The sequence below is a fragment of the Myotis yumanensis genome, unplaced genomic scaffold, assembly GCF_028538775.1.
Source record: "Myotis yumanensis isolate MYYU_CA2020_CCGP unplaced genomic scaffold, mMyoYum1.0.hap1 SCAF_16, whole genome shotgun sequence".
Lineage (NCBI taxonomy): Eukaryota > Metazoa > Chordata > Mammalia > Chiroptera > Vespertilionidae > Myotis > Myotis yumanensis.
This window is the reverse complement of record NW_027223767.1, coordinates 20,322,754-20,347,551: the sequence shown is the minus strand read 5'-3', so window position 1 is coordinate 20,347,551 and position 24,798 is coordinate 20,322,754. Positions and strand designations below refer to the sequence as shown.

General features: G+C 38.0%; 1 protein-coding gene and 1 non-coding gene across 6 annotated transcripts in view; both read right to left on the bottom strand.

Annotated features, from left to right (window-relative positions):
* The window catches only part of SSH2 (slingshot protein phosphatase 2), a 216,444-nt gene that overhangs the window by 45,283 nt on the left and 146,363 nt on the right, over window positions 1-24,798 (bottom strand). For all 5 annotated transcript variants that reach the window (XM_070394824.1, XM_070394823.1, XM_070394826.1 and 2 more), the window contains 2 exons: window positions 12,334-12,437; window positions 8,373-8,437 (listed from right to left, as the gene is read on the bottom strand). In XM_070394824.1, coding sequence (XP_070250925.1) covers window positions 8,373-8,437; window positions 12,334-12,437 — 169 coding nt within the window. The remainder of the gene's footprint in view (window positions 1-8,372; window positions 8,438-12,333; window positions 12,438-24,798) is intronic.
* Window positions 5,179-5,258, bottom strand: LOC138995248 (small nucleolar RNA U2-19). The gene has a single exon (XR_011468572.1). It is a non-coding gene; the product is annotated as a small nucleolar RNA U2-19 (small nucleolar RNA).

The following is a 24,798-nucleotide window of genomic DNA, read 5'->3' as shown; positions in this document are numbered from 1 at the left end:
AACAATTGAAGCTTATATTATTTTTTATCATAAAGTTTATATTTATTGCTTATTTATGATATTTTAAAAGGGCCTTCAGAAAATTTGAATATGGACATGGTCTTAGATGATATTAAGGATTTATTGTTAGTGTGATAACGGCATCGAGATAATGCCTTTTTCTTAAGTATCTGAAATGAAATGACATGGTATTCAAGTTTTACTTTAAAATATTCCAATAATGGGAAGCAACTAAGATGTTCTTCAGTAGCTGAATGGAAATCAGTGGTATAGCCAGACAATGGAATATTATTCAGCACTCAAAGGAAATGAACTATCAAGCCATGAAAAGACATGGAGAAATCTTAAATGCATACTACTAAGGGAAAGAAGCCAATCTGAAGAGACTAGGTACTGTATGATTCCAACTATATGACACTCTAGAAAAGGCAAAACTCTAGAGTCAGTAATGATCATCGGTTGCCATGGGTTAGGAGAGCACGGAGGATTTTTAGGGCAGTGAAACTGCTCTGTATAATACTGAAGTGGTGGATACATGTCATTATTATTCTTTTTAAAAAAATATTTTTATTGATTTCAGAGAGGAAGGGAGAAATAGGGAGAGACAGAAACATCAAAGATGAGAGAGAATCATGGATTGGCTGCCTCCTGTACGCCCCCCACTGGGGATCGAGCCTACAACCCGGGTATGTGCCCTTGACTGGAATCAAACCCAGGACCCTTCAGTCTGCATGCCGACGCTCTATCCACTAAACCAAACCAGCTAGGGCTACACGTCCTTATTAAAACCCATAGAATGTACAATACCAAGAGTAAACCCTAATGTAAACTATGGACTTGGAGTTGATAACGATGTATCAATGTAGGTCTATAAATTGTAACAAATGTACAACTCTGGTGGGGGATGAAGATAATGGGGGAGGCTATGGGGATAGAGGGTATATGGGAAATTTCTGTATTAAGTCCTCACTTAATATCACTGATAGCTTCTGCGACTTTAAGCAAAACAACATATAACAAAACCAATTTTACCAGGGGCTAATTGATAGAAGCAAGCTATGTTCCTGTGGCATCTCATCAATATTGTAACAGAAAACAAGGTTGAATGAAATTACATTAGTTGAGGACCTGCTGTACCTCCTGCTCAAATCTACTGTGAACCTAAAACTGCTCTAAAAAATAAACTTTTGCAGGTTAGGGATACGTTCATGGCATAGATTGTGGCGATGGTTTCATGGTCTTTACTTATTTCCAAACTTATCAAGTTGTATACATTAAATATGTACAACTTTTTGTATGTCAATTATACTTCAATAAAGTGGTTTAAAAAATGCTCCAACAAAAAAAGAAAAAAAAGGGGGAACTAGATGAAAGAAATCTGGCAAAATGTTGATGGTTATTAAAGCTGTGTAATGGGTTCATGAGAATATATTTTGTGCTTTATACATTTGAGAATCTTATTAATAAGAAGCTCAAAAAGATACTTTATAAACCTTAAAAATAAAGTAAAATCATTTCCACTCAACATTCATTCAAATATTTACTATATATCTATTGTGTATACAGTCAGAGCAGAAGTGCTGAGGATTCAAGGGTGGAGAAGAAAGAGAAATATAGTCCCTACCCTCATGAAGTGTATAGTGTAGTCCGTTCTTTTTCTCTATTGACAAAAAGCCAGGGAAATGTGTACTAGAGGCAATTTCTTCTGTCTAAAACAACCCCACCCACATTCCTTATCTCAGAAAAGAGAGTTCCAAAACCATTAATTGGCTCAAGACAATTGTCAGAAATTTCTTTTTGGAATTCTTTCAGTACTGTTGTTCCTCTTGGAGTCTCCTTCCTCTAACTCCATCACTGGCCAGGCAACGGGGAAAAAGAGACATAGTTACATAGCTCAAATGACCCATTTACCAAGGTAGCGGTGAGATTCCATAGATATCTTTTTGTCTCTATTCTGACACTCCTACGAAAAGCCAGGGAAGCACAAACAGCAGAAGTGGCTACATTAAAGCTTGTTTCTCCTAAGAAGTGATACAAGAAGCAATGTTCACCATTCTGATTCCAAGTACACAAGGTAGAGAGCTGCACTGCTGGCTTTGTGTTCTATGAATAGAGCAGTTCAACCCAAATTCACTTGTGAGAAGCTAAAAGGAACTAATATTTAAGTTGATGAAGGTCTAGCCCTAGTGTGCTGGGACCAAGTGAACAGTATACACATAGAGCTATGGATAGGAGTACATGCAACGTGAGGTCTGGAGGCATCATCGACTCTCTGATTCTAGAGATGCTTCACAAAATATTAAACTAATCAGAAATTCAGTGCAGGCAAACTAGAGTTTCTTATAAACAAGATCTCAGATATTATTATATATCTAAACTTGGGCTTGCCCTGGCAAGCTCTGAGCCAAATGTTCACTTTGCTGAATATGTTAGAGGCGCTTTTATCCTCTGTCAAGGCTCTGAGAATTTCTGGCACGGCTCAATTACAAATGGCATGGCAACAACTGAACTGCGGTTCTGATAATTTACTGACAGCTTCTACACCAACTAGTGGCAACTGATTAGCTAAGTTGAAGCTGATAAAAGGAAAAAAAATAACCTCCATAATTATTAACTATCATGCATGTTATCGGGCCAAGTTAGCATGTGGGCAAGTTTCTTTGTAATATTCAGTGCAAACACTAGTTGTCTCCTTTTACTTTTTTAAAACCCTGACCCAAGGATATTTTTTCCATTGCTTTTTAGAGAGAGTGGAAGGGAGGGAAGGGGGGGGGGGGGGAAGAGAGAGAGAGAGAGAGAGAGAGAGAGAGAGAGAGAGAGAGAGAAACATTTATGTGAGAGACACACTAATTGGTTGCTGGGGATCCAACCTGCAACCCAGGTATGTGCCCTTGACTGGGAATCGAACCTGAGACCCTTTAGTGTGCGGCCGACATCCTAACCACTGAGCATACTTGCTGGGTATATTTATTCTTCCTTCTCCTCCTTCCTCCCTATTTATCTATCAATAATATACAAAGCATTTCAAATGTTTGGCCCTCATGTCAACCGATCATCCCAAACCTAATGGGAAAGGCACCAGTCATCTCATTCTGACTTAGGCCTAAATAAGTGGCATATCTCAGATTCACTGAATTTTAAGCTTCATAGATGGAAAAACAGCACTTAGAGGTCCTGGGATTTGATGATGGACCTCTAGATAGTATCCACAGGAATTGCTAAATTCTTACTAATGGGAAGTGCAGCTTATTTAATCAGGGGGTCAGGAGCCATGACATTACTTCAACTACATCCTAATTAGAAGAATGAAATGAAAATTTTTTTTTAAAATATATTTTATTGATTTTTTACAGAGAGGAAGGGAGAGGGATAGAGAGTTAGAAACATCGATGAAAGAGGAACATCGATCAGCTGCCTCCTGCACATCTCCTCCTAGGGATGTGCCTGCAACCCAGGTACATGCCCTTGACCGGAATCGAACCCGGGACCCTTCAGTCCATAGGCTGACGCTCTATCCACTGAGCCAAACCGGTTTCGGCAAAATGAAATTTTTTACAGAAAAAATTCTTCAATGTCAGGGGATTAACCCCAGGCTCCAAAATTATTCTTAAGCTTCAAAATTCTAGGTTAAGGAATTAAAATTTTTCCGAAACCGGTTTGGCTCAGTGGATAGAGCCTGCGGACTGAAAGGTCCCAGGTTCGATTCCGGTCAAGGGCATGTACCTGGGTTGCGGGCACATCCCCAGTAGGAGATGTGCAGGAGGCAGCTGATCGATGTTTCTCTCTCATCGATGTTTCTAACTCTCTATCTCTCTCTCTTCCTCTCTGTAAAAAATCAATAAAATATATTAAAAAAATTTTTTTTTAAGAGCCAGAGTATTAAGAAAAATCAAATATCCACCCTGTTTTGAGGTTCATTTCATATTTCTTTTTTGGGGGAGAAGATTAACAAAACTTAATAATCTAATTTAATTTACTAAGCCAATCAGAGAAATTTAACTTAAAGTGGTAGTTTGTACATAATAACCTAATATTAGAATTGGCAACAATTCCAACATTTCTAGTCTCCAGAACTTATATGGAATAAATGACTGGAATAAGACAATGATTAAGATGCATCTGATTAATGAAAGTTCTCAATGAAAAGGATAATACTGCAGTTTATTTTAATTGTCCACACAAAACATATTTTAGATTTTTAAACTTGGCAGCAATAGCAATTGAGAAAATTATTCCAAGAAAGTCCATTTATTGACTACATTTGAAATCCTATTACAAGTTTCAGGTGAACTGGTTCCAGCAGTCCTAGGACTGAGGTAGGTCTGAGAAGTAATCTGTTTTTGCTTTATTTCGGAGGCAAGAACCAAACCTGATTTCAAAATTTATCTATAAAGAGTGATGTTAAAACTTCCCTCAGTAACTAAATTTAAGTGTATCTGATTACAAGCAGCTCACAAATACCATCTGATCCAATAACTTCTCAGCATCATCCAATATCAGGAAATACTCCTCCCTAAGCTTACACTGTATCTTTGCCTTTAATTTTTTTTTTTCCCACCAAGAGTCTAACATCATGTCCCTGCATGCAATGTTTACCTGCAGGGAAGCCACGTTATAAAGTTCCAACGTCTAGACAGGCAGCTCACCCAGTTTATTAGAGAAAGCTTTCAAAAGTATGTAAATATTAAATTCTTGCCAAAAGAACAAAGCAAAGTCAATATCAAAAATTAAAGGAGACTTTATGTGACACTAGTAAACTAAAGAACACAGAATTCAAAAGTAATAGAGCTTGAGGGAGTCTTTGGATATTATTTTTTAAAATCTATCTTTATGAAATTCTTAAAGAAGAAAAAATCTGACATATTCTGTGTAGCTATTAAAAAAGTTTTATTTACTGACATGGAAAAATATCCACGATCAAGTGTGAAGAAAGATTATAAACAGCACTAGTATTTTCATCTATTTTTGTAAAAAACACAACTCTCTCTGGCATACTTTTGCTTAGAACTACTTAGCCTTTTATTTCATACATCTTCCAATCTCATTCATCCATTAATAAGTTGTCAGTTATCCACTGTCACCTTTATAAACACACACACATGCACCCACATGTGCATCCCCCTCCCACTACCCCCAGACATAAGCCCTTATTATCTTAAATTACTTTATACTTTTGCTTCTTAGAATTACAGAGATAATGCTTTAGACAGACTAGAAGGTTTTCGGATGCTCAGATTTGGCTATTTTCATCACTGTCCACCTTAGTAAGAACAATTCTCAGAATCATTCTCTCTCTCTCTCTCTCTCTCTCTTTCTCTCTCTCTCTCTCTCACACACACACACACACACACACACACACACACACACACACACGACTAGAAGGGTACTTATCAAAATAGCTAAGGATGGTTTTTTTCAGAGTGTAGGACACAAAGTGATTTTTACTTTGTTCTTTAGGCCTTTCTGTATTGTCTGATTAAGAGAAACAAAAACCAATATATTTATACTTAGAAAAAATAAACCCATTTTCTTTTTGGAAAAAAAATTGTTAAAACAAACAAACAAACAAAAAACTCCTTTTCTTAAACTCTCCTGCAAAGTACTCAAAAACACCTCCTCATATGTTATTAGCACACTTCAGCTCTAGTTAAAAACATTAGTTGATATTAATTCAAATGTTAGAAAAGTCCTTAAATTCTCAGTCTATTTTTTAATAAATAAATGGGTCTTTGATAATGTGCAACAGTACTATAAAACCACTGTCTTCATTGTATCAGCTATGGTTTTCCTAAGTACTAAAGTTAATGCTTGAAACTATTTTGAAAGCAGGGTTCTCTGGAGAAAAAATTTAGTCCTAATTTTAATGCTGAAGCAAAATGTGGGATTTGGTAACTCTATTTGTTGTTGAGTTATTAAAAAATTAAAGGCAGGGCTTTCAGTTGACTATCAAACTTTTAACCTTATGCCCAAGTCCCAGAATGAGAGTTTTAGCATTCCAAATTTAACTCAAAACAAAAGGCTTTGCTTTGAGTCTACAAACGCTCCTTTCAGTTAGAAAAGTGCTAATTTGTCCAAAGCACACAATGTATTCACTCATTTTCTTGAAGATGACTCACACAATAATCTGAAACATAATGACTATGTGTTTGTAACTATTCAAACAACTGTAAAAAGGCTTGTCATTTGAACTCTGAATTAATTCAGAGGCATCAGATACATTTTCTGAATTTACATTTTTAATATGCAAAGCAGCTGAAGCAGCATATTTTAGCAGGGAAATAAAAAATTTAATTGCCAATTCTACCTTCCTAATTGCTCCCTTAATGTTCTCCCATGCCTCTTGTGGTTAAAATTATTTTGACATTTACTAGTAGAGATGTAATCAAACCCATAGGTTATCAATGAGAAAAAAGAGTGAGCGACAGATGTCAGATTTAGCTCTACCAAACCACACAATTTTTGGAAACTATCAACAAATATGTATTGGACACATGATATATGCAAATAACCATTATTATGGGTTACTCAGCAGGTAGAGTCCAACAAGTGGCAGTTTCACAAGGCTCTGCAGGTGATTCTGCTGTACTCTATAGTTGGAGTATCACTATTTTGGAATAGTAATGCTGTAAGAACTGTATTCCACTTTGTTCATTTATTTAAGATAGAAGTATGTAAAGAAATATAGAAAAAATGTGTAATATAGAAAAGTGTATAAGTGCTACTTTAGGATTAGAATATAAAATAATTACAAAAGGATTTCTTATCTCAATTCCTTTAAATTTCAAAGTTAATTTTTCAACAAAAATTAGTGGTCATGCCAAGGTGATAGAGGCAGCAATTGAGAGGGAATAAAAAGACATAATTTAAACAAATAATAATTATGTGAATAAAGAATCAGTAATTACCATAGAGTTCAGAGGCCTGATCATCAACTTTCTAGTCATTCTTGTATTCTACTCATTATTTCTCTTCCCAGAGAGAAGCAGAGATCAAGTACTTGAACTTGACATTACCCACCTAACCTGGAAGAGTTCATCATCACACACCTGGATTATTGCAATAACTACCTAGCAGGCCTCCCTAATTTCAGATGTCCACCTCCTCCCCTTTATTCTGTATTCGCTTATGAGGAATTTTTCTTAAATACTGTAGCTCTCCCAGTAATTCCTTGGCTCAGAAACCTGTAATGCTTTACTACTGCTTACTGCAGAGGTAGAGGTACCACCTCCAGGTGTTAATCTAGAGGTTCAGATAGGGGATATAAAGGAGTGAAGTAGGCCATGTGAATATTAAGTGCGTAGAAAAACTTTTCACTTTCCACAAAGAAACATACTCATCCCATTTTTGTTTTCCTACTTCTATGAGATGTTTTACTATAAGAAAACAGTGAAGGAATGATCACAAAGGGTGACACATGGCTTTACTGTCCAGGAGACAGTAGTTTATGTGGAGATTACGGTAGATTAAGAACCCAGGCCACATCAATGCTCTCCTCTCCACCACATCTAGTCAAGTTTGGCATATGAGAACAAGGTTTCAGTGTTGCCAGAATTTTGAAGACAAGACTCAAGTCTGGATTTTTATGTGAAATCACCCAACTTTAAAATTCTGGCTGAGATTAAACAAAAGAACCCTAAACAAGGTATCAGTCCAAACAAAACATATCTCTGGCCTATGGACTAGGAGTTTGAGACCTTTAGCTTGGAGCATGAAGTCCTTATCTGTCTGCCTTGTTTCTGGTATCTTATCTTCCCTATAGTAACAATAGTCCCCATATTTAGGTAGCATTTTACACTCAGTATGCTTTCACATCCATTTGATTCTCTACACTGTGAGAGAAGATGGAAAGCAGGCACAGACAGGCTAAGCAACTTGTCCAACATCAGATGAGAAGTAAAAACTAAAGCCCAGGTCTCCCAACTCTGAGACCAGCATAAAACCTTGGCCATTTCACTCTCATCTTCTCTCTTTCTAGTGTGCTTTTGCTTCAGTCGTGTCCTCATCTACGATGAAGGTCTCCTTTCTTCTTGCAATGTAAGTCAAGACTCAGCTCAAGCTCTACTACCTACATAAAGCCTTCTTCAATGAGGTCAAGTCTCCAAGTTTCCTCTTTTCAGAACTTCAATTGTTGTTATGGTCAATAACCTACAAACTGGTATTCATCAACAGTCTTGAATCATCAAATTATTTTACATCATTTCACTTTAGCTCATATCCTCAATTATATTCTAAGCTCTTTGATAATAGGGACATGCCATTCTTTTCTTTCCATGGAATTCCCAGTACTGTGCTGGGACATAAAAATGACTGCATAAAGTTCGATGTATTGGACAGTCTTTTGAGGAAGAGAGTTACAGGATACACTAACTTACCAGCCTGATGTTGTCTTCTGGGCGGAGTAATATGAACATTGCTTGGAGATGCTGTTGGAGATCACCTGGTGAAATTTACAAAACAAAAAAAATAATTATTCTCCATTGCAATGTCAACATAGAGCAGTGGTTCTCAACCTGTGGGTTGCGACTACTTTGGGGGTTGAACGTCCCTTTCACAGGGGTTGCCTAAGACCATCGGAAAACACATATATAATTACATATTGATTTTGTGACTAATCACTATGCTTTAATTATGTTCAATTTGTAACAATGAAATTGGGGTCACCACAACATGAGGAACTGTATTAAAGGGTCACGGCATTAGGAAGGTTGAGAACCACTGACATAGAGGCTTCCTTCTACTCTAATGACGTGTGAAAGTTTTGGTTCACTGAAGGACTATAATTATGTCCACTTTTAGTCTATACTACAGTAACACTTGTTTGTGTTTGTCCTATGGAAGGGACACTTGAAACCCATCTCCATTTTGTACTTTGGTGGGTGTTGATGAGAGTGGGGGTGTGAAATCTGTTGGGCAAAGGCAGCACTGGCTGTGCTTTCAGGCCCACAAGAAGGTACCAATGAAGGAATCTTGCCATTCTTATTTCTTTAACTATAATCTTCAGTTGCACTTAACCTAAGAAGATGTTCAGATTTCCCCCTAGAATAATGTCAACAGTTTAAAATTATTTCCACATTAGTAACTGACATTAAAATAAAAGTACTTATTAAATACAGCAGATCCCAAGGGATATATATCTACTGAACATATTAAGCGTTTTAAAGTGGCCAACCATTACTTGAATCCTCACTTGTTCTTATATATCCTATAAAACAAAGTTGAAATTTCTTTGTATTAAACTATTAGAGATTTCCTCATATTCTCTATTCTGTACTAGGAAATCTGAGGCTTTAGATCTTAGGAGATAATCAGATAATGTACTATCATAAATGAATACAATCAGGGAAGAAACACCTTCATTCCTGCCTATCCAGGTCCACCTCTTCCTTAAGTCTAAAGTGACAAGAAAGTGTTTGGATATTTTAAATGAAGCCCAGATAAGAAATTCTAACTAGTGTAAGACACATGCATAAGAAAGTACAATTAGACATAATAAGCCCTTGATCTGCTCTCAATTCTGCCATCATCTTTCAGTCACTGTGAGGTCAGCCAAGGCAGCTCCAGCTTATGTGAAGGTCTTGTTTTGTAAGCTGTGTTTACACCCACACTGCCTCATCTGTTCTGGTCTGGATTACAAATCAAGCCCATTCAGTTTGTGTTCAATCTGCTTTTCTTTTTAGTATGGGGAAAGCTAAGTGAACAAGGTCAAATAGAAACCTGGGTGGCAGTTGAGTGTGGAAGTTGACGAAAGAAAAAGGCCAACCAGGGCCAGGAACTTTGAAAGCCGGCAACCCCACTTACTATTACATGCCACAGAGCAATCTGCCTAACATTTTAGTCAAACAAGCTGGATTTAAACCAATATTTTGTCTTCTCTTTACTGTCAGTGATAAATATCTACACCAAACAGAAATACAAAGCTTAGCTGGGTCTACTTCCTCTGTGCATTTAAGTTTTGGGGGGAAGTGTCCCTCCCCTCTGGTGGTGGGCACTGAAGAGGAAGGTTTTAGAAAGTGTAATCCAAAGCTAATTTTTCAAAAGAGTTTTTTTCCCTTACTCTTTTAAAAATTTTCCATGCTGGAGAATTGTGGTAGGAGAATAATACTGTCCAATGAGATAAATTATAATTCTGAGCTGCTACATTTATAACTAGATGAAGGTTCAAATAAGAAGTAGGACAGTCACTAAAATAGCTGAGATTATCTGGACTGGAGCTAAACACAACTACTAGCTCATGGGATCCAGTATTTCTGGCTTTCACCTCTGACCTACACACTCAAGGTTTACAGTTTTCTTTGTTCTCTTTCTGGTAATTCCAATATATTTCACTCCTTGAGGTAACACATCCAAGTGGCACATTTATAACAATAAGTGATCACTCTTTGAATAGCATTGATCAGGATTTTTCAATTACTGTCCTCAGGTTGACTTTCATTCCTCCCCTCCCGACCCAATGACACAAACAAGGCTTGCTGTCAGAGGAGGGGCATACGCTATCTTCCCAAACCTAGAGACATCCTATACCTAAAGACCATTTTCCCTTCTTCCTTACCTTTATCAGCACAATCGCACCTGACTTTAGAGAAATCCAACATATGGAAATATAAACGCATATAACTACTATTAGCAGGTGTGATATTGTGATTTATAAAATATATATATTTGGTCTTCATCCTGTTCCTGGCACAGAGCTCCAAAAACCCTTGGAATTTCTGAAGTTGAGGAGAGCAAGCATGGTGTCTTTTGTTATGTTAATGACACAACGTTTGGAAAGTACTTAAGGATGGAGGCTGGTTGCCAGGGGACCGGGAAGGGAGAAAAAGCTTGAGAGGGGAGGGGATGGAGGTTGACTAGATCACCATTGGACAGTAATTTAAATCAATTATGCCTATGTAAGAAAGCCTCCACAAAAGCCCAAAGGAGTGGGTTCAGAGAGCTTCCATGTTGGTGAACACATGGAGGTTTGGGGTGAATGGCACATTTAAAGAGGGCTTAGAAACGCTGTACCCATTCCCAGGTACCTTGCCCTATGCACCTCTTCCATCTGGCTATTACTGAGTTATATTCTTTTATAATAAGTTTCTCTGAGTTATGTGAGCTGCTCTGGCAAAAAAACTGAATGCAAGAAGAGGTCATTGGAAACTCCAATCCAGAGACAACCTGGACTTATGATTGACATCTGAAATGGGGAGCAAGAAGTTTTGGACAACTGGGCTGGATCTGATGCTGTTTGACAGTGTCAGAATTCAGTTGATTTGTAAAACACCCCTCTGGTGTCCTAGAATTGCTTAGATGTGTGTAGGAAAAAAACTCAAATTGGAATAGGAAGCAGAATATTAGCAGGTTATTCAAAATCAGATTCTTATATTCACTTCTAGGTAAACTTTATTTGATGACTTCTTGTTTCTATAAAAGCCCTCCAAGTTAAATTCCCAGTCTTTTTAGTGCAAACACAATCAAGAAGTACACTCTAGTACTTAACACTCCGGTGTGGGGTGAATTTCCCGCCAAAATATAAGATGGCGCGGGCAATTATTGGCAATTATTTAGGTTTCCCGCGCAAAATCAGGGATTTTTATGATACCTATTACCCCAATGGGTATGAAACGGTTCGCATACGCAGGTAGGTATCTTTGTGAACGGCAAACAAACAAATATTTGGTAATACGCAGTTACAATCGGCCCGAGTTTACACGTTTCCCGCACTCCACCGCAAATCTATATGAACCGAGTTAAGACGGCTCCCGCGGAGTACGCGCAATTCACACGAGCCGACTTAACTCGTTTCCCCCACTCCAAGTGTTAAGAACTGGTATTTTTCAATGTGATTTAGTAACTTGCTATCACAACAGTGACACTGAGCTTATTTATCTCAGTAAATATTCTATTCTATTCTATTCTATTCTATTCTATTCTATCATCTGTCTATCTATGAATCAATCATATCATTTTCCATATAACATCAATAGAGAGTAGACAGGAAAAAGAAATGTGATCTTTGGTTAGTTGAAATGATTTTGCATAGGATTCAAGGTAACATCTGAACATCTTTTAATGATCAAAACCTTAATTGAGAAGTCACATAGACTTTTTTAGAGTATTTTTGTACCTCATTATTTTTCCAACAAATATTTATTGAACATCTATGAAATGTATAAGGCATTCTGCTAAGTGTCAGAAAAATGGTCTGAGAGGTAAAGAAAAGTGATTATAGCACAGTGCAATGCTCTCTTTCACTACTGCAGAACTGTTGGAGAAATGGGGATGAGGAAGCCAACCTTTTAGAACAAGAGAATCAAAGAAACCAAGAAAGGAATGGATTATGTTGAGCTTTACCTGCATGCTTGTTGCGTCTGTGGCTGATTCTTGGAGTGGATGAGCCATTTCCCCGTGGTAGAAAAAGGGCAGCACCTTTGACAGTTAGAAAGCTCTCGCTGATGCTACCAAAAAGAAAAAAAAAAATCATAGACTAAGATGGAGTCCCGCTTTGGAATTATTTTCTCTTCCCTATTCCAAAGTCCCAATTTCATGGTATGAAGTAAAAATAAAATCAAAAGAGACCATGGTTACTCACCCAGTCCTGTCTAGACAATTTTTATGAAACAGACTTAATATATTCCATATACATTACATGGTAGCAGTTAAGAGTGAAGACTCTGGAAACATAAAAAGGGTAAAGGTTCTGGAACCAGACTGCCTGGATTTGAATCCTGGCTCTGCTACTTCTTACCTGAGTGAATTTTTGGGGTCTAAATTCCATTATCCATAAAACTGAGAAAATACTAGTAAAATGAGGTTGTTGTGAGGAGTCAATAAGACTACAGCTTCTTAAGAGTGGTGCCTTTAGTAAAGATTAGTTACTATTATTAGACCGATGGTTATCAATAATGGTGTTTCAATAGTGTTCTAATCAGATGTAAATGGTACAACACTTAGTTAATAGTAATAGATCCAACGTTTGCAAAACAAATTATGTTGAAAATACACACCACACTAAAGAGTTACTCAAAATTTTACTTTCACCAACTTGTATTCCCACATCCACTGAAAAGTAGTGCATAGGAAGTGTTTTTAACCCATGGAATTTGCCCTCTATGTTAACTGCATCCTTCATGTGAATGATAGCTCCACAGAAGTGAAGAATTACTCTTTAAGATAGAGGCTATTCAAAATATAATTGCTAGTAGATATCCAGAGAAAATGGAAAATACACCTAAATTATTTCATATCAACAGACTAAGCCTTTCAATGTTACCCACAGAATCCAAAAAGGATCAAACTTTTAAATCACGAATGGCAAAGTTTAGAAATGGAGGGTTCCAAGTTTGCTGGTAAGTATTTATGCTATTCAGGGTTAGTCAATATATTATAAATTATACTGCCTACTCAACATTTCCACTTGGAAAAGTAACTGTCATCTCAAACTTTACATGGCCAAAACTAATCTCTTGAGGCCCTTGCTGATCCCTAGCCTCATCCACCCAAGTTGTCTGGGCTAAATACATAACAGTTATTGCTGGTTTCTCTTTTTTCCTACAACTATATATATGTAATCCATCAGAAAAACCTATGAACTTTACTTTTAAATAATTCTTGAATCTGTCCACTTAACTCCATTAACACTCTAACAATGAATGGTCCATGGCACCATCATTTTTTACTTAGAATACTGTAAAAAAAACAAACCACCCCATGTTCTCATACATTTCAGCTTTAATTCATGGCAAAGCTTGTTTCTTTTTTCTTTTTTTTTTTTTTTTGGTTAATTCTCACCTGAGGAAATTTTTTCCATTGATTTTTAGGGGTCTGGGGGAGGAGAAACATCAACGTGAGAGAGACACATTCATTGGCTGCCTCCCACATGACCCCCAACTGGGGGCTTGGAAATCAGACCTACAACCCAGGCAACATGCTCTTGACCAGGAATCAAACCCAAGACCCTTCAGGATGGGGGCTGATGCTCTAACCACTAAACCCCAGCCAGGCCTAACCTTGTTTATTTTATCCTTCTCCTTGTACTTGAACTGAAACTAATCCCAGACATTATATCAACATAAAGCCTCTTAACTGGTCTGTCTGCAACCACCTCTGCACTACTACTATCCACTTACTAAAGAGCAACCAGAGTGATTTCAAATATATAGATATGTGTGTGTGTGTGTGTGTGTGTGTGTGTGTGTGTATATATATATATATATATATATATATATATATATAAAAATAACAAAATATCATGTCCTTGCTCAACACCCTCCAATGACTTCCCTTTGTACTTAAAATAAAAGCAAAAGTCTTTAGCTTGCACTTCAAGGCTCTGTAACATCCGGTAAGTTACTTCTCTGATCTTGTTCCATCTCCCCTTTTGTTTACTATGATCTAGTTGCACTGCCTTCTGCTGCTTCTATATTTCAGCCTCCTTCTCAGGGCCTTTGTGCTTTTTGTTTTCTACTTGAGACACATTTTTACTGGCCTGTCACTAAGTCATAGCTCCAGTATCATCATCTCCCCCCCCCCCCCCCCCATCTCAATCATACTCTACCCTGTTTCTGTTTTGTTTCCTTCAGAATATTTATCATGGACTAAAATTATATTTGTTCACTTGTATACTTGATTGCAGTTATCTCCCTATAACGGAATATAAGCTCCATGAAGAGCAAGGATTTTATTTTGGTCTGCAACACTGGAAATAGTGCCAAGCACATATTAGGTGCTCAGTATTTGATGGATGAATTCATTAATTCCACGTTTTTCCCCCCACACTGTTACGTCTGTTACATCACTGCAGCAGGAATTGTAATTTAAAACAAAAATAGAAATTCTGTAATCTCACATAAACAAATTGTAAGACAAATCACATGATCATATCAATAGATGCAGAAAAAGCATTCAACAAAATCCAACACCCATTAAAAAAATTTTTTAAAATTGATTTCAGAGAGGAAAGTAGGGGGAGGGAGAGAGATAGAAACATCAATGCCCGGGTTGGGGGCTTGATCCCCAGTAGGGGACAATGCAGGAGGTAGCCAATCAATGATTCTCTCTCATCATTGATGATTCTATCTCTTTCTCTCTCTCCCTTTCTCTCTGAAATCAATAAAAGTATATTAAAAAAAAAACCACAATGGCATATTTCACAGATCTAGAACAAATACTCCAAAAATTCACATGGAACCAAAAAAGACCTCAGCAATCTTGAGAAAGAAGAACAAAGTTGGTAGGATCACAATAGTGGGTATCAAGTTATATTACAAAGCCACTATTAACTAACAGCCTGGTAAAGGCATAAGAACAGGCATATAGATCAATGGAACAGAACAGAGAAACCAGAAATTGACTCAAGCCATTAAGCTAAATTAATATTTGACAATGGAGGCAAGAGCATACAATGGAGTAAAGATAATCTCTTCAAAAAATGGTGTTGGGAAAATAGGACAGGTACATGCAAAAAAATGAAACTAGTCCACCAACTTACACCATACATAAGAATAAACTCAAAATGGATAAAAGACTTAAGAAACCATAGGCAGCAAAATCTCAGACATCTCATGTAGCAGAATTTGCATTGATATATGGCCTAGAGTAAGAGAAACAAAGTAAAAAATAAACAAACGGGACTACATCAAAATAAAAAGCTTCTGCACAGCAAAAGAAACCAGCATCAAAATGACAAGGGAACCCACTATATGGGAGAACATATTTGCCTATGATACATCTGATGAGTTAATTTCCAAAATATATAAAGTACTCATACAACTCAACAAAAGGAAGACAAACAACCCAATTAAAAAATGGGCAGAGGACCTGAATAGACACTTCTCCAAACAGGACATACAAATGGCCAAGAGACATATGAAAAATGCTCAGTGTCACTAATTATCAGAGAGATGCAAAAATTAAAACAACAATGTGGTACCACCTCACACCTGCCAGAATGGCTACGATCAATAAATCAACAGGATAAGGATGTGGAGAAAAAGGAACCCTAGTACACTGCTGGTGGGAATGCAGACTGGTGCAGCTATTATTGAAAACAGTGTGGAGTTTCCTCAAAAAATTAAAAATGGAAGTGCCATTTGACCCAGTGAGCTCACTTCTAGGAATATGTCCTAAGAAGCCTGAAACACCAAACAGAAAGAATATATACATCCCTATGTTCACAGCAGCGTTATTTATAGTAGCTAAGATGGGGAAACAGCTCAAATGCTTATCAATAGATGAATGGATAAAAAACCTGTGGCACATTTACACAATGGGAATACTATGCAGCTGTAAAAAAGGAGGCTCTCTTACCCTCTAAGATAGCATGGAGAGACCTGGAGAGTACTATGCTAAGTGAAATAAGTTACTTAAAGACAAGTATCACATGATCTCACTTATATGTGCATCTAATGAACAAAATAAATTGACAAACAAAATAGATCCAAAGACACTGAAGCATGCAACCTCAGGGAGAAGGGGGGCGGGGAGGGTGGGAAGATATTAACCAAACAACTTATATGCATACTAGTATATGCATAACCCATGTACAAAGACTACAGTGCAATGAAGGCCTGGGTGGGAGTGGGGTAGAGGGAGTCAATGGGGTAAAAAAGGGGGACATCTGTAATACTTTCAACAATAAAGATAAATTTAAAATAATAATTGGTATAGAACTAAATATATATGGCAGATTAATAAACTATAAAATACAAGTGTTTGATAATAAATTAATTGGCAAATGAAATTAAATCACCCTATAAAATTTTAGTTGTTGACTGAATTGCATCCTTTAATCAAGTGGCATGAAGCTGATAAACCTTTGAGATAACTTGCCAAATAGACTGGAACATGTCTTCTAAAAAACAAACATGAGTCCACTTATGTTTGCACGCTGGGTGGGAGGGGCTGCCTTTAAAATTTGCATGCTGGGTGGGAGGGGCTGCCTTTATTTTGCTTTGTTTTCATCTTTAAATAAAGCACTGTGCTCTTGTGGTCTATTGCACAAGTCTTGTCTCTTGTTACATTCTTGGTATGCACATGTTACCATGCTGTGGGTCACTGTTTCACTCATATTACGGGAACAACCTAAAACAAAATGTCTGAGTGACAGGATGAGTGGGGTACACCACAGACAGGAAATGAAATTCATGCTCTGCCAACACAGCAACTGTCTGCTTTACTAAATGAAAATATTTTAAAAATAAAGACTAAATAGTCCCCAGGCAAAGTTATAGCTGCGGGCACTTTGGTTTCCTGTAAACAAAGTAGGCTCTACATCTACAAAAGAAGTAGGTTTGTTGTGAGCTTAAAACAACCAAGCATACTTCAGTCACTCATTTTGTGAGACAAAGGTAGTTTCCCTTTGGCAAACACAGTTTAAGAACTAACTTCCTGGTTTTTGGAGTTCTGTAATATTGTTCTTAAATAAATCTGTTGCTTATGCTTTAAAACATTTTTAAGTGTATTCTCTAAAATGTATGTAGTGCTTTCATAAGGGGGAGGGTTGAGTGGGGGGACAAGGACCCTCACTTAACTCAACACTACTTGGAAAATTCCTGATTATAATAGAAAGACCAGAAGTTAAACTCCTATATAGTATAAGGGAAAGATGACTTTCTATTTACACACATCTCAATAAAAGGCTTTTCTGATACAACAAAATACACAGTAGATCTAGCTCAGTACGGGCTTCCAGAGTCATGGCAGACACACTCTAGATCAGCGGTTCTCAACCTGTGGGTCGCGACCCCTTTGGGGGTCGAACGACCCTTTCACAGGGGTCGCCTAAGACCATTGGAAAACACATATATAATTACATATTGTTTTTGTGATTAATCACTATGCTTTAATTATGTTCAATTTGTAACAATGAAATTGGGGGTCACCACAACATGAGGAACTGTATTAAAGGGTCGCGGCATTAGGAAGGTTGAGAACCACTGCTCTAGATGGTACAATCAATGCTCTTTATTTTGTAGCCCCAAATTATGACTCCCCAGTTATCACAAAAGTGGCATACATTGTTGATCACAAGGAATGAAAATGTGGCTGATTACAAAAATCCCTTATCATCACTGAAAAATCGTTAAAGCTTTATAAATGCTATCAAAGATGTGATGGCAGCACAGTGTCATGGAAGTAAAAAAAATAAAATTTGCCACCACCAGAGTTTAGGTGGATCAAATTCAACTAGAAAAGTAAATGCTTTATTTGCATATGAAGGAAAAATTCAATCACATGTACTTCAGTGTAAGGTAAAAGCTTAGAATATCTTGCTAGAATAGCAAGAGATTAATTTTTGTAAATATTAGTCTCTCTGAAATAGTTGCCTGAAGATTCAATCAACATTCAGAGTTGGCCTCTAATTAAAAATTTAGAAAGGCAGGTGAAAACTTTTATACATTTTTTTTTAATTGACCAGTTCTCTAGAGTGAGTCTGGCCCAGAAACAGGAATTCTCCTGTAAATTATATGAAGCCATCCATATGTGATTACAGATGTCTAAGTTAGATAAAAACCCAAAAGGACTTAAAATCCCTATATTAAGGAAAACACAAGATAAAATGAATACCACTACTCTCTCTTAATTTCAAGATGGAGAGTAATTAGCTGCTTGATAAGACAATGACACAGGGTCATACTTTCTCATCTTTATCCTATATAATAAAAGCCTAATATACAAATTGACTGAATGGCAGAACCGGTCGCTATGACATGCACTGACCACCAGGGGGCAGATGCTCAATGCAGGAGCTGCCCCCTGGTGGTCAGTGTGTTCCCACAGGGGGAGTGCCACTCAGCCAGAAGCCAGACTCAGCAAGCTGAGCAGTAAGGAGCAGCGAGCAGGTGGGCGGTAAGAAGCTAAGGGTCTCGGATGCAAGAGGGCACAGGCTGGGCTGAGGGATCCCCCCCCCCCCCCCCACAGTGCACAAATTTCGTGCACCAGGTCTCTAGTCAGAATATAATTGAAGAACATCTATTTCTCTCTTGCTATAAGATCACTTGCTCAACGAGAAACTCATCCATAGCTGGATATATGAAATAAGTTAACAATAGCTAACATGACTAGATGTCTACTGTATGCTAGGCACTGAGCTAATAAGCACTTTACATTATTTCATTTAATCTTCACAACAATCCTATGAAGCAGGTACTATTTTTTTTTATCCCCAGCTTACATTGAAGAAATTGAGGGGCTCAGAGATCATAAGTTATTTGCCCAAGATCATATAGCTAGTAACTCTTAGAGCAAGGATTCAAACCAAGGTCTGACTTGAAAATTCACACTCTTAATCACTCTCTTCTATGCTGTTCTAGTTTCATGATATAGTTTTATGGAAGATAAAATACAATGTCTCCCTACAGAGCTTTTCAACAGAATTTAAAAGTAGAGTACAGCCAAAACCGGTTTGGCTCAGTGGATAGAGTGTCGGCCTGCGGACTGAAAGGTCCCAGGTTCGATTCCGGTCAAGGGCATGTACCTGGGTTGCGGGCACATCCCCGGTGGGGGATGTGCAGGAGGCAGCTGATCCATGTTTCTCTCTCATCGATGTTTCTGACTCTCTATCTCTCTCCCTTCCTCTGTAAAAAATCAATAAAATATATATATATATATATAAAAAAAGTAGAGTACAGGAAGGAGCGAGAGAAGAAAACTGAAATCCATCCAGATCTCAACTCTTGTCTCATTCCTTTTTTTGTTCCCTCTAACAGGGCCATGAACAGAAAGACTACATTGAGGGGAATGAAGAACATCTGGCTGAGAGATAAACCCAGATGGGTTAGACAGTAGAGAAAAGAACTGTAATTTCTGTTGGAAATGATAGTAGCATTTTAGTCTAAAAAATGGAGGAAGTAGTACTCCGCTTTAAATAAATATAGGGAAGTACTCTGTGCCAATCCCTCCTGATCAGAATCACTTCCTAAAGCATGAAATTTGTTAACTGGCAGTTTCTTCTCAGGCCAAGTGTAGAGGAAAAAGGTCAATTAAGGGAAGAAAATACTTAACTATTCTGAGATTGAAATAATCTTTGAGGAATGTGGCCAGGGTGATCATCCATGACCAGGCAGGCCAAGGAAGCAAAACAAAGTAACAACACACCTGGTCAAACTGCTAAATGTCAGATGGATAGACATTCTTTTGTTTTATATACAACACCCAAGAAGAAATGGATTATTTATTAGAGGAAAATCAAGTTTCACAAAGTAGATGTAATACTTTTGTTTCAACATTAAAATGAAGAAAGTAGATTTTTATGTTTACTTGAGTTTGCTTGGTATTTCTGCCTGAAGCCAAAATTGACAGGTAAATTATTATGTAATACTGATTGCATCCAACAGAATTGCACAAGGTAAATTGGTTGGCATTTATGAAAATTTCAAATACACATAATCAAAACTGTTATAGTTTGTTTTGAAGAATATTTATCTAAGGGAAACTTTCTAATTCATTTCACCCTCCTAACATTCTCCTTTTCCTGATAAACTTTCTCTGCTTATTTAGTTGTTTAATTTTCAGATTAAAGGCACTAGGGACGCTTCTGTCAATTCCATTAGGTGTTAAAGAGTTCATGTTCCCACTTAGTGTGACCATAACACATAAAAAAGGAATTTCATACCAAAAAGCTTCAAATATCAGATCAGAGACCAAAGGACTACAAAGCTATTAATACTAGCGCCTACTGAAAAAATTTGGCTAAATAAAAAAACAAAACAAAACAGGAAGGGAAAAATCATTGTGCCTTGATGTATGAAACATGGCTGCAAAAAGTCAAAAGTACACTACTAGATAATAAGGAATGTTTGATTCTGTAATCCTAAAGAAACTTAGATTACAATGGGAGACAATTCAAACCCAAACGTTGTAGGTACTGTTATCTGTAATTAAACAATCCCCCATCTCCAAGATACCTGGCTATACATTCAAGTGACAATGTTAAAATGGCAATTGATACCTGGAACCCTCTCCCCCAGGGCATAAACTCCCAGACATGCCTATGAATCCAGGCAGAATTATTTGTTTCTTTACCAGCAGACAAGTAGAGGCTGGGGTGCATTAGTAGGCCATGATTGGCAAAGTAGACAGGAGCTTAGGACTCCTGTTCTAACTCATTAACTATTACCACAGACCATTTTAGTTCCAGCTAATCTTCCACTTAAACTGTTGCACAATGCCCAGCACAACTACTCTCAGATGCAGCTATTTGTTTTTCCCCTTTCCGACTTCTCTACAATCTAAGGAAGAAAAAAAAGGGTTGTTTGCTTAAGGCTGAAGGACAAATTCCATCAGGACTACTCTCTCTTGGTCTTTTCCTTATAAACCATAATGGGCGGTGGAAAAAACCCTGAAATTCTGTTTTGTTTAGAAATGTTCAGAAAGAAGCATAATCTAGGATCAATAATTTTTATCATTGGCCATATAACTCAACCTGCCAGTTTCTACAGACTAGGACACATCTGAGTCGACATTTACTGCTTTTGGCTGTCCAGCAATAGATCTCTCTTTCCTAATCTTGTCCTAGTCTCCTTTTCGCGGTATCCCCCCGAATGTACATGGTTTTGATGGCTTCCAATTTTGGAACTGCAAGGGGACCCGCAGGAAGCTGGCATATGGTTTAAGCCTGGCCAGTTGGAAACGCTCCTCTGAATCTTAGGCAAGTGACCCAAGAATTAGGGACAATAGGGGAGGGTCACATTCACTGTGGGGAAAGTGGCAAGATATAGACCAGTCTGCCCCTGCTCCCTGACTTTCCTTGAATGCTGTTGGTCCCTAGTTGTTCTCTAAACTTCAGACTCCCATCCCTTAGGTGATTTTGACATACTTCTAACAAATATTTTGCTTAAGATAGTTAAAATTCATTTGTGAGCTTGCAATCATGAATCTGATATATCAACTGAAGTTCAGAGAATTTAATTCCTTGCGCCAAGTCACACAGCTTGTAGTGGAGTCTAAATTCAGCTACATGTCATCTGACACCCAAGGCAGTACTTTAACCCTTTATCCTGAGCTAGCTGTTACTGCAACATATAATTGCTAATGTAATAATTTGAAGTAACCAAGAGTTAAAAGCACATCTGGTCAGTTCATCTAAAGAGAACAAAGGCAGGATTTCACTGCAAAGCTTGGTGTGATGTTTGTTCTATTTTTCACAGCATCCTGAAAACGAAGTTTAGGTCTGAGGGGGGAAAGATTTAGGCATATTCCCATGAGGCAAATCCTCTCATGCTGTTTCCTTAAAGTTGCTTCTTTTTTTGTTTCTTTAATAAGTTTGTTGGATATTAAACACTGCTTTTAAAAAATATCAAAAACTAGATGCCACAAACAAAAAGTTAGGAAGACTATGGGGCCTAGGCAGCAGGGCAAGAAAGCCTACAAGGAAAAAGAAGCGGATGCCTGCCCAGTCCTTGCTTCCTCTTCAGTCTTCTCTGAGCAACACTCTTTCCTTCTAGATGCTGCCTGGTCACACATCCACTTGACCTTCTTTCAGAGATTTAAAGTTTTGAGCTTTTGGTTTGGGTTTTCAAAGTACTACCAAATAATGAACGGTCAGAACTGGAGGGCCCCCAGGGAGGCTCTAGACCAGGGCTCCAACTGTAGCAGATGGGTCTAATTTAGCACGTTTCGTGAGAACAGCACAGATATAAAATCATTTTCACTTCTGAATATCTTTGAGAAGAGCACACACACTTTCCTGATCCTCCTGGATTTGCACTGGGGCAGCTGGCCCCAAAACGTTTTTGAGTTTGAGTAAAGCTCAGAGTCCAGACCGTCTCATGACACCACTGCTACCTTCTAGTCTCTGTCCCTTTGCAGCTGCCCTAGCAAATCTCAGCCTTGTCTCCAGCAGCCATCTCAAAATCCCCTCTTCAGCCCCCTCAAGAAAAACAAAAACAAACAACCTCCCACCCCCCAAAAAACCTAGGTGCCCATGAATGGACTTGGTCTCAGGCAACATCCCAACACAACTGACACCAGTCCTCCTGGTGAATGACAGCGGTGGGAGTCTTGTTTTCAAGAAGGTCCTCCTCCAAGGAGAGGAGAAACAGCCTCAGCCCAAAGGAACCTGTTTTACTTATAGGCTGAATTAACAAAGCTTCTCAGTCCTGCGGCCCTAAACTCTAGACTTAAATACTTTTCTTTCTAAAAGGTAAAACTTAAAATTTGTCTCGAGCAAAAAATAAATGACCCGAACAGTTCTTTCTGAGCATTTAAAATGCTGGATGCATTGACTACCAAGAGACCTGACCAACATTATTTGGCACCTAATTTAAAAGAGTTGGTGGGAATTAACACAGCAAAGGCAGATTAACTCAGAAAAACTGCCCAGCATTTGAAAAGTCATTTCATTTGCATGGTTCAACAAATGTCTTTCCAGGTATTTGAAACACACCTGCAGAAGGAATGCAAGTTAGGCTTTTAAGCACTTGGCCAAAATGTCAAACACTGCTTTCAAAGCATTTCTCTCTTTTACCCTTACGCAAAACTACTTGTGAGGCTCAGGCCAACTTCTATTTTTTGTTGTTGTCATCTTCTGACATCCCTGTCACTATCTTTTATTTACCTCTTTTCCTGCTCAATCTTCTCTCCTTTCACTCTGAGCCCTACTACAATCTCAAGACTCCATTTAGATTTCTAATTCCCAGAGTCCCTTTGGAAGGTGTCAGGTCGTGACTGACTTGATTTCAGAAACCAAATTCCCACTTGTTGACTACAACTTCCTCTTTTGTGACTGTCATGTGTTCACTCTCTTCAAATTTTTTCCCAAGCCATCAACCTCATTTTGGTTTTTATTCCTTCCCCAACCAACCTAGTCCCAGGTTCTATTTCCTAACTAGTTTTCCTACAATATGTTCTGTTTGTTCCTAAATTCCCTTCATACTTACTATAGCTTAAAATTATATTTGATGAGTCATTTATTTATTTAAAATATATTTTTATTGATTTCAGAGAGGAAGGGAAAGGGAGAGAGAGAGAGAGAAACATCCATGATGAGAGAGAATCATTGATCCGCTGCCTCCTGCATGCCCCACACTGGGGATCCAGCCTGCAACCCAGGCATATGTTCCGACCGGGAATCGAACCGAACCCTGACCTCCTGATTCATAGGTCGATGCTCAACCACTGAGCCACTGGGCGATGAGTTATTTATTATTATCTGTCTGAGCAGCGAGCTTGTTGAGCAGGAACAACTGCCATGTCTAATGTAATCTCTCCAATGTCTAGCACAGGGCCTGACACTAACTGGATGTCCAATAAATATGTATTGAATAAATGAAAGAAAGGCAGAAGGAGATTATAAAACCATGTCTCTGGATGCCACAGCACCTTCATGGTCTCAGGACAAAGATATCAGAGATGACAGCAACAACACTGAGTTGACTCAGCTGAGCACTTAACACCTCCAGACAGCCCTCCACCCCCTTTCCCTTTCCTTGCTATTCCAAACTCTCCCTGAGTCCCATTATAACTCCTGCTTCCTTCAATTCTCCAGCTAACCTGGTGTTCTACAATATCAAGATAATGGAGGCTAGCTGGTGTGGTTTATCCCAATCACTTTCCCGCACCTGCAGACTTATTTCCCTTTTCTAATCCGAGTGAGTGATGATGCACCCAGCTGTCAAAAGTCAACCCTTTCATTTGTGTCCTTGACCCCATTCCCTGGTCTTCTAGTTTTAGTGACTGCTCTCTAGTGACTGCTCTCCTCAGCCTAGAAACATGCTCAAGTCTGTTCTCCCACATCCTTAAAACAAAACCCTTATGTGACCTTATGTTTAAATTCTCTTTCTTTACTACTGAAATTCCTTAAAAAGAAGTCTATACTTG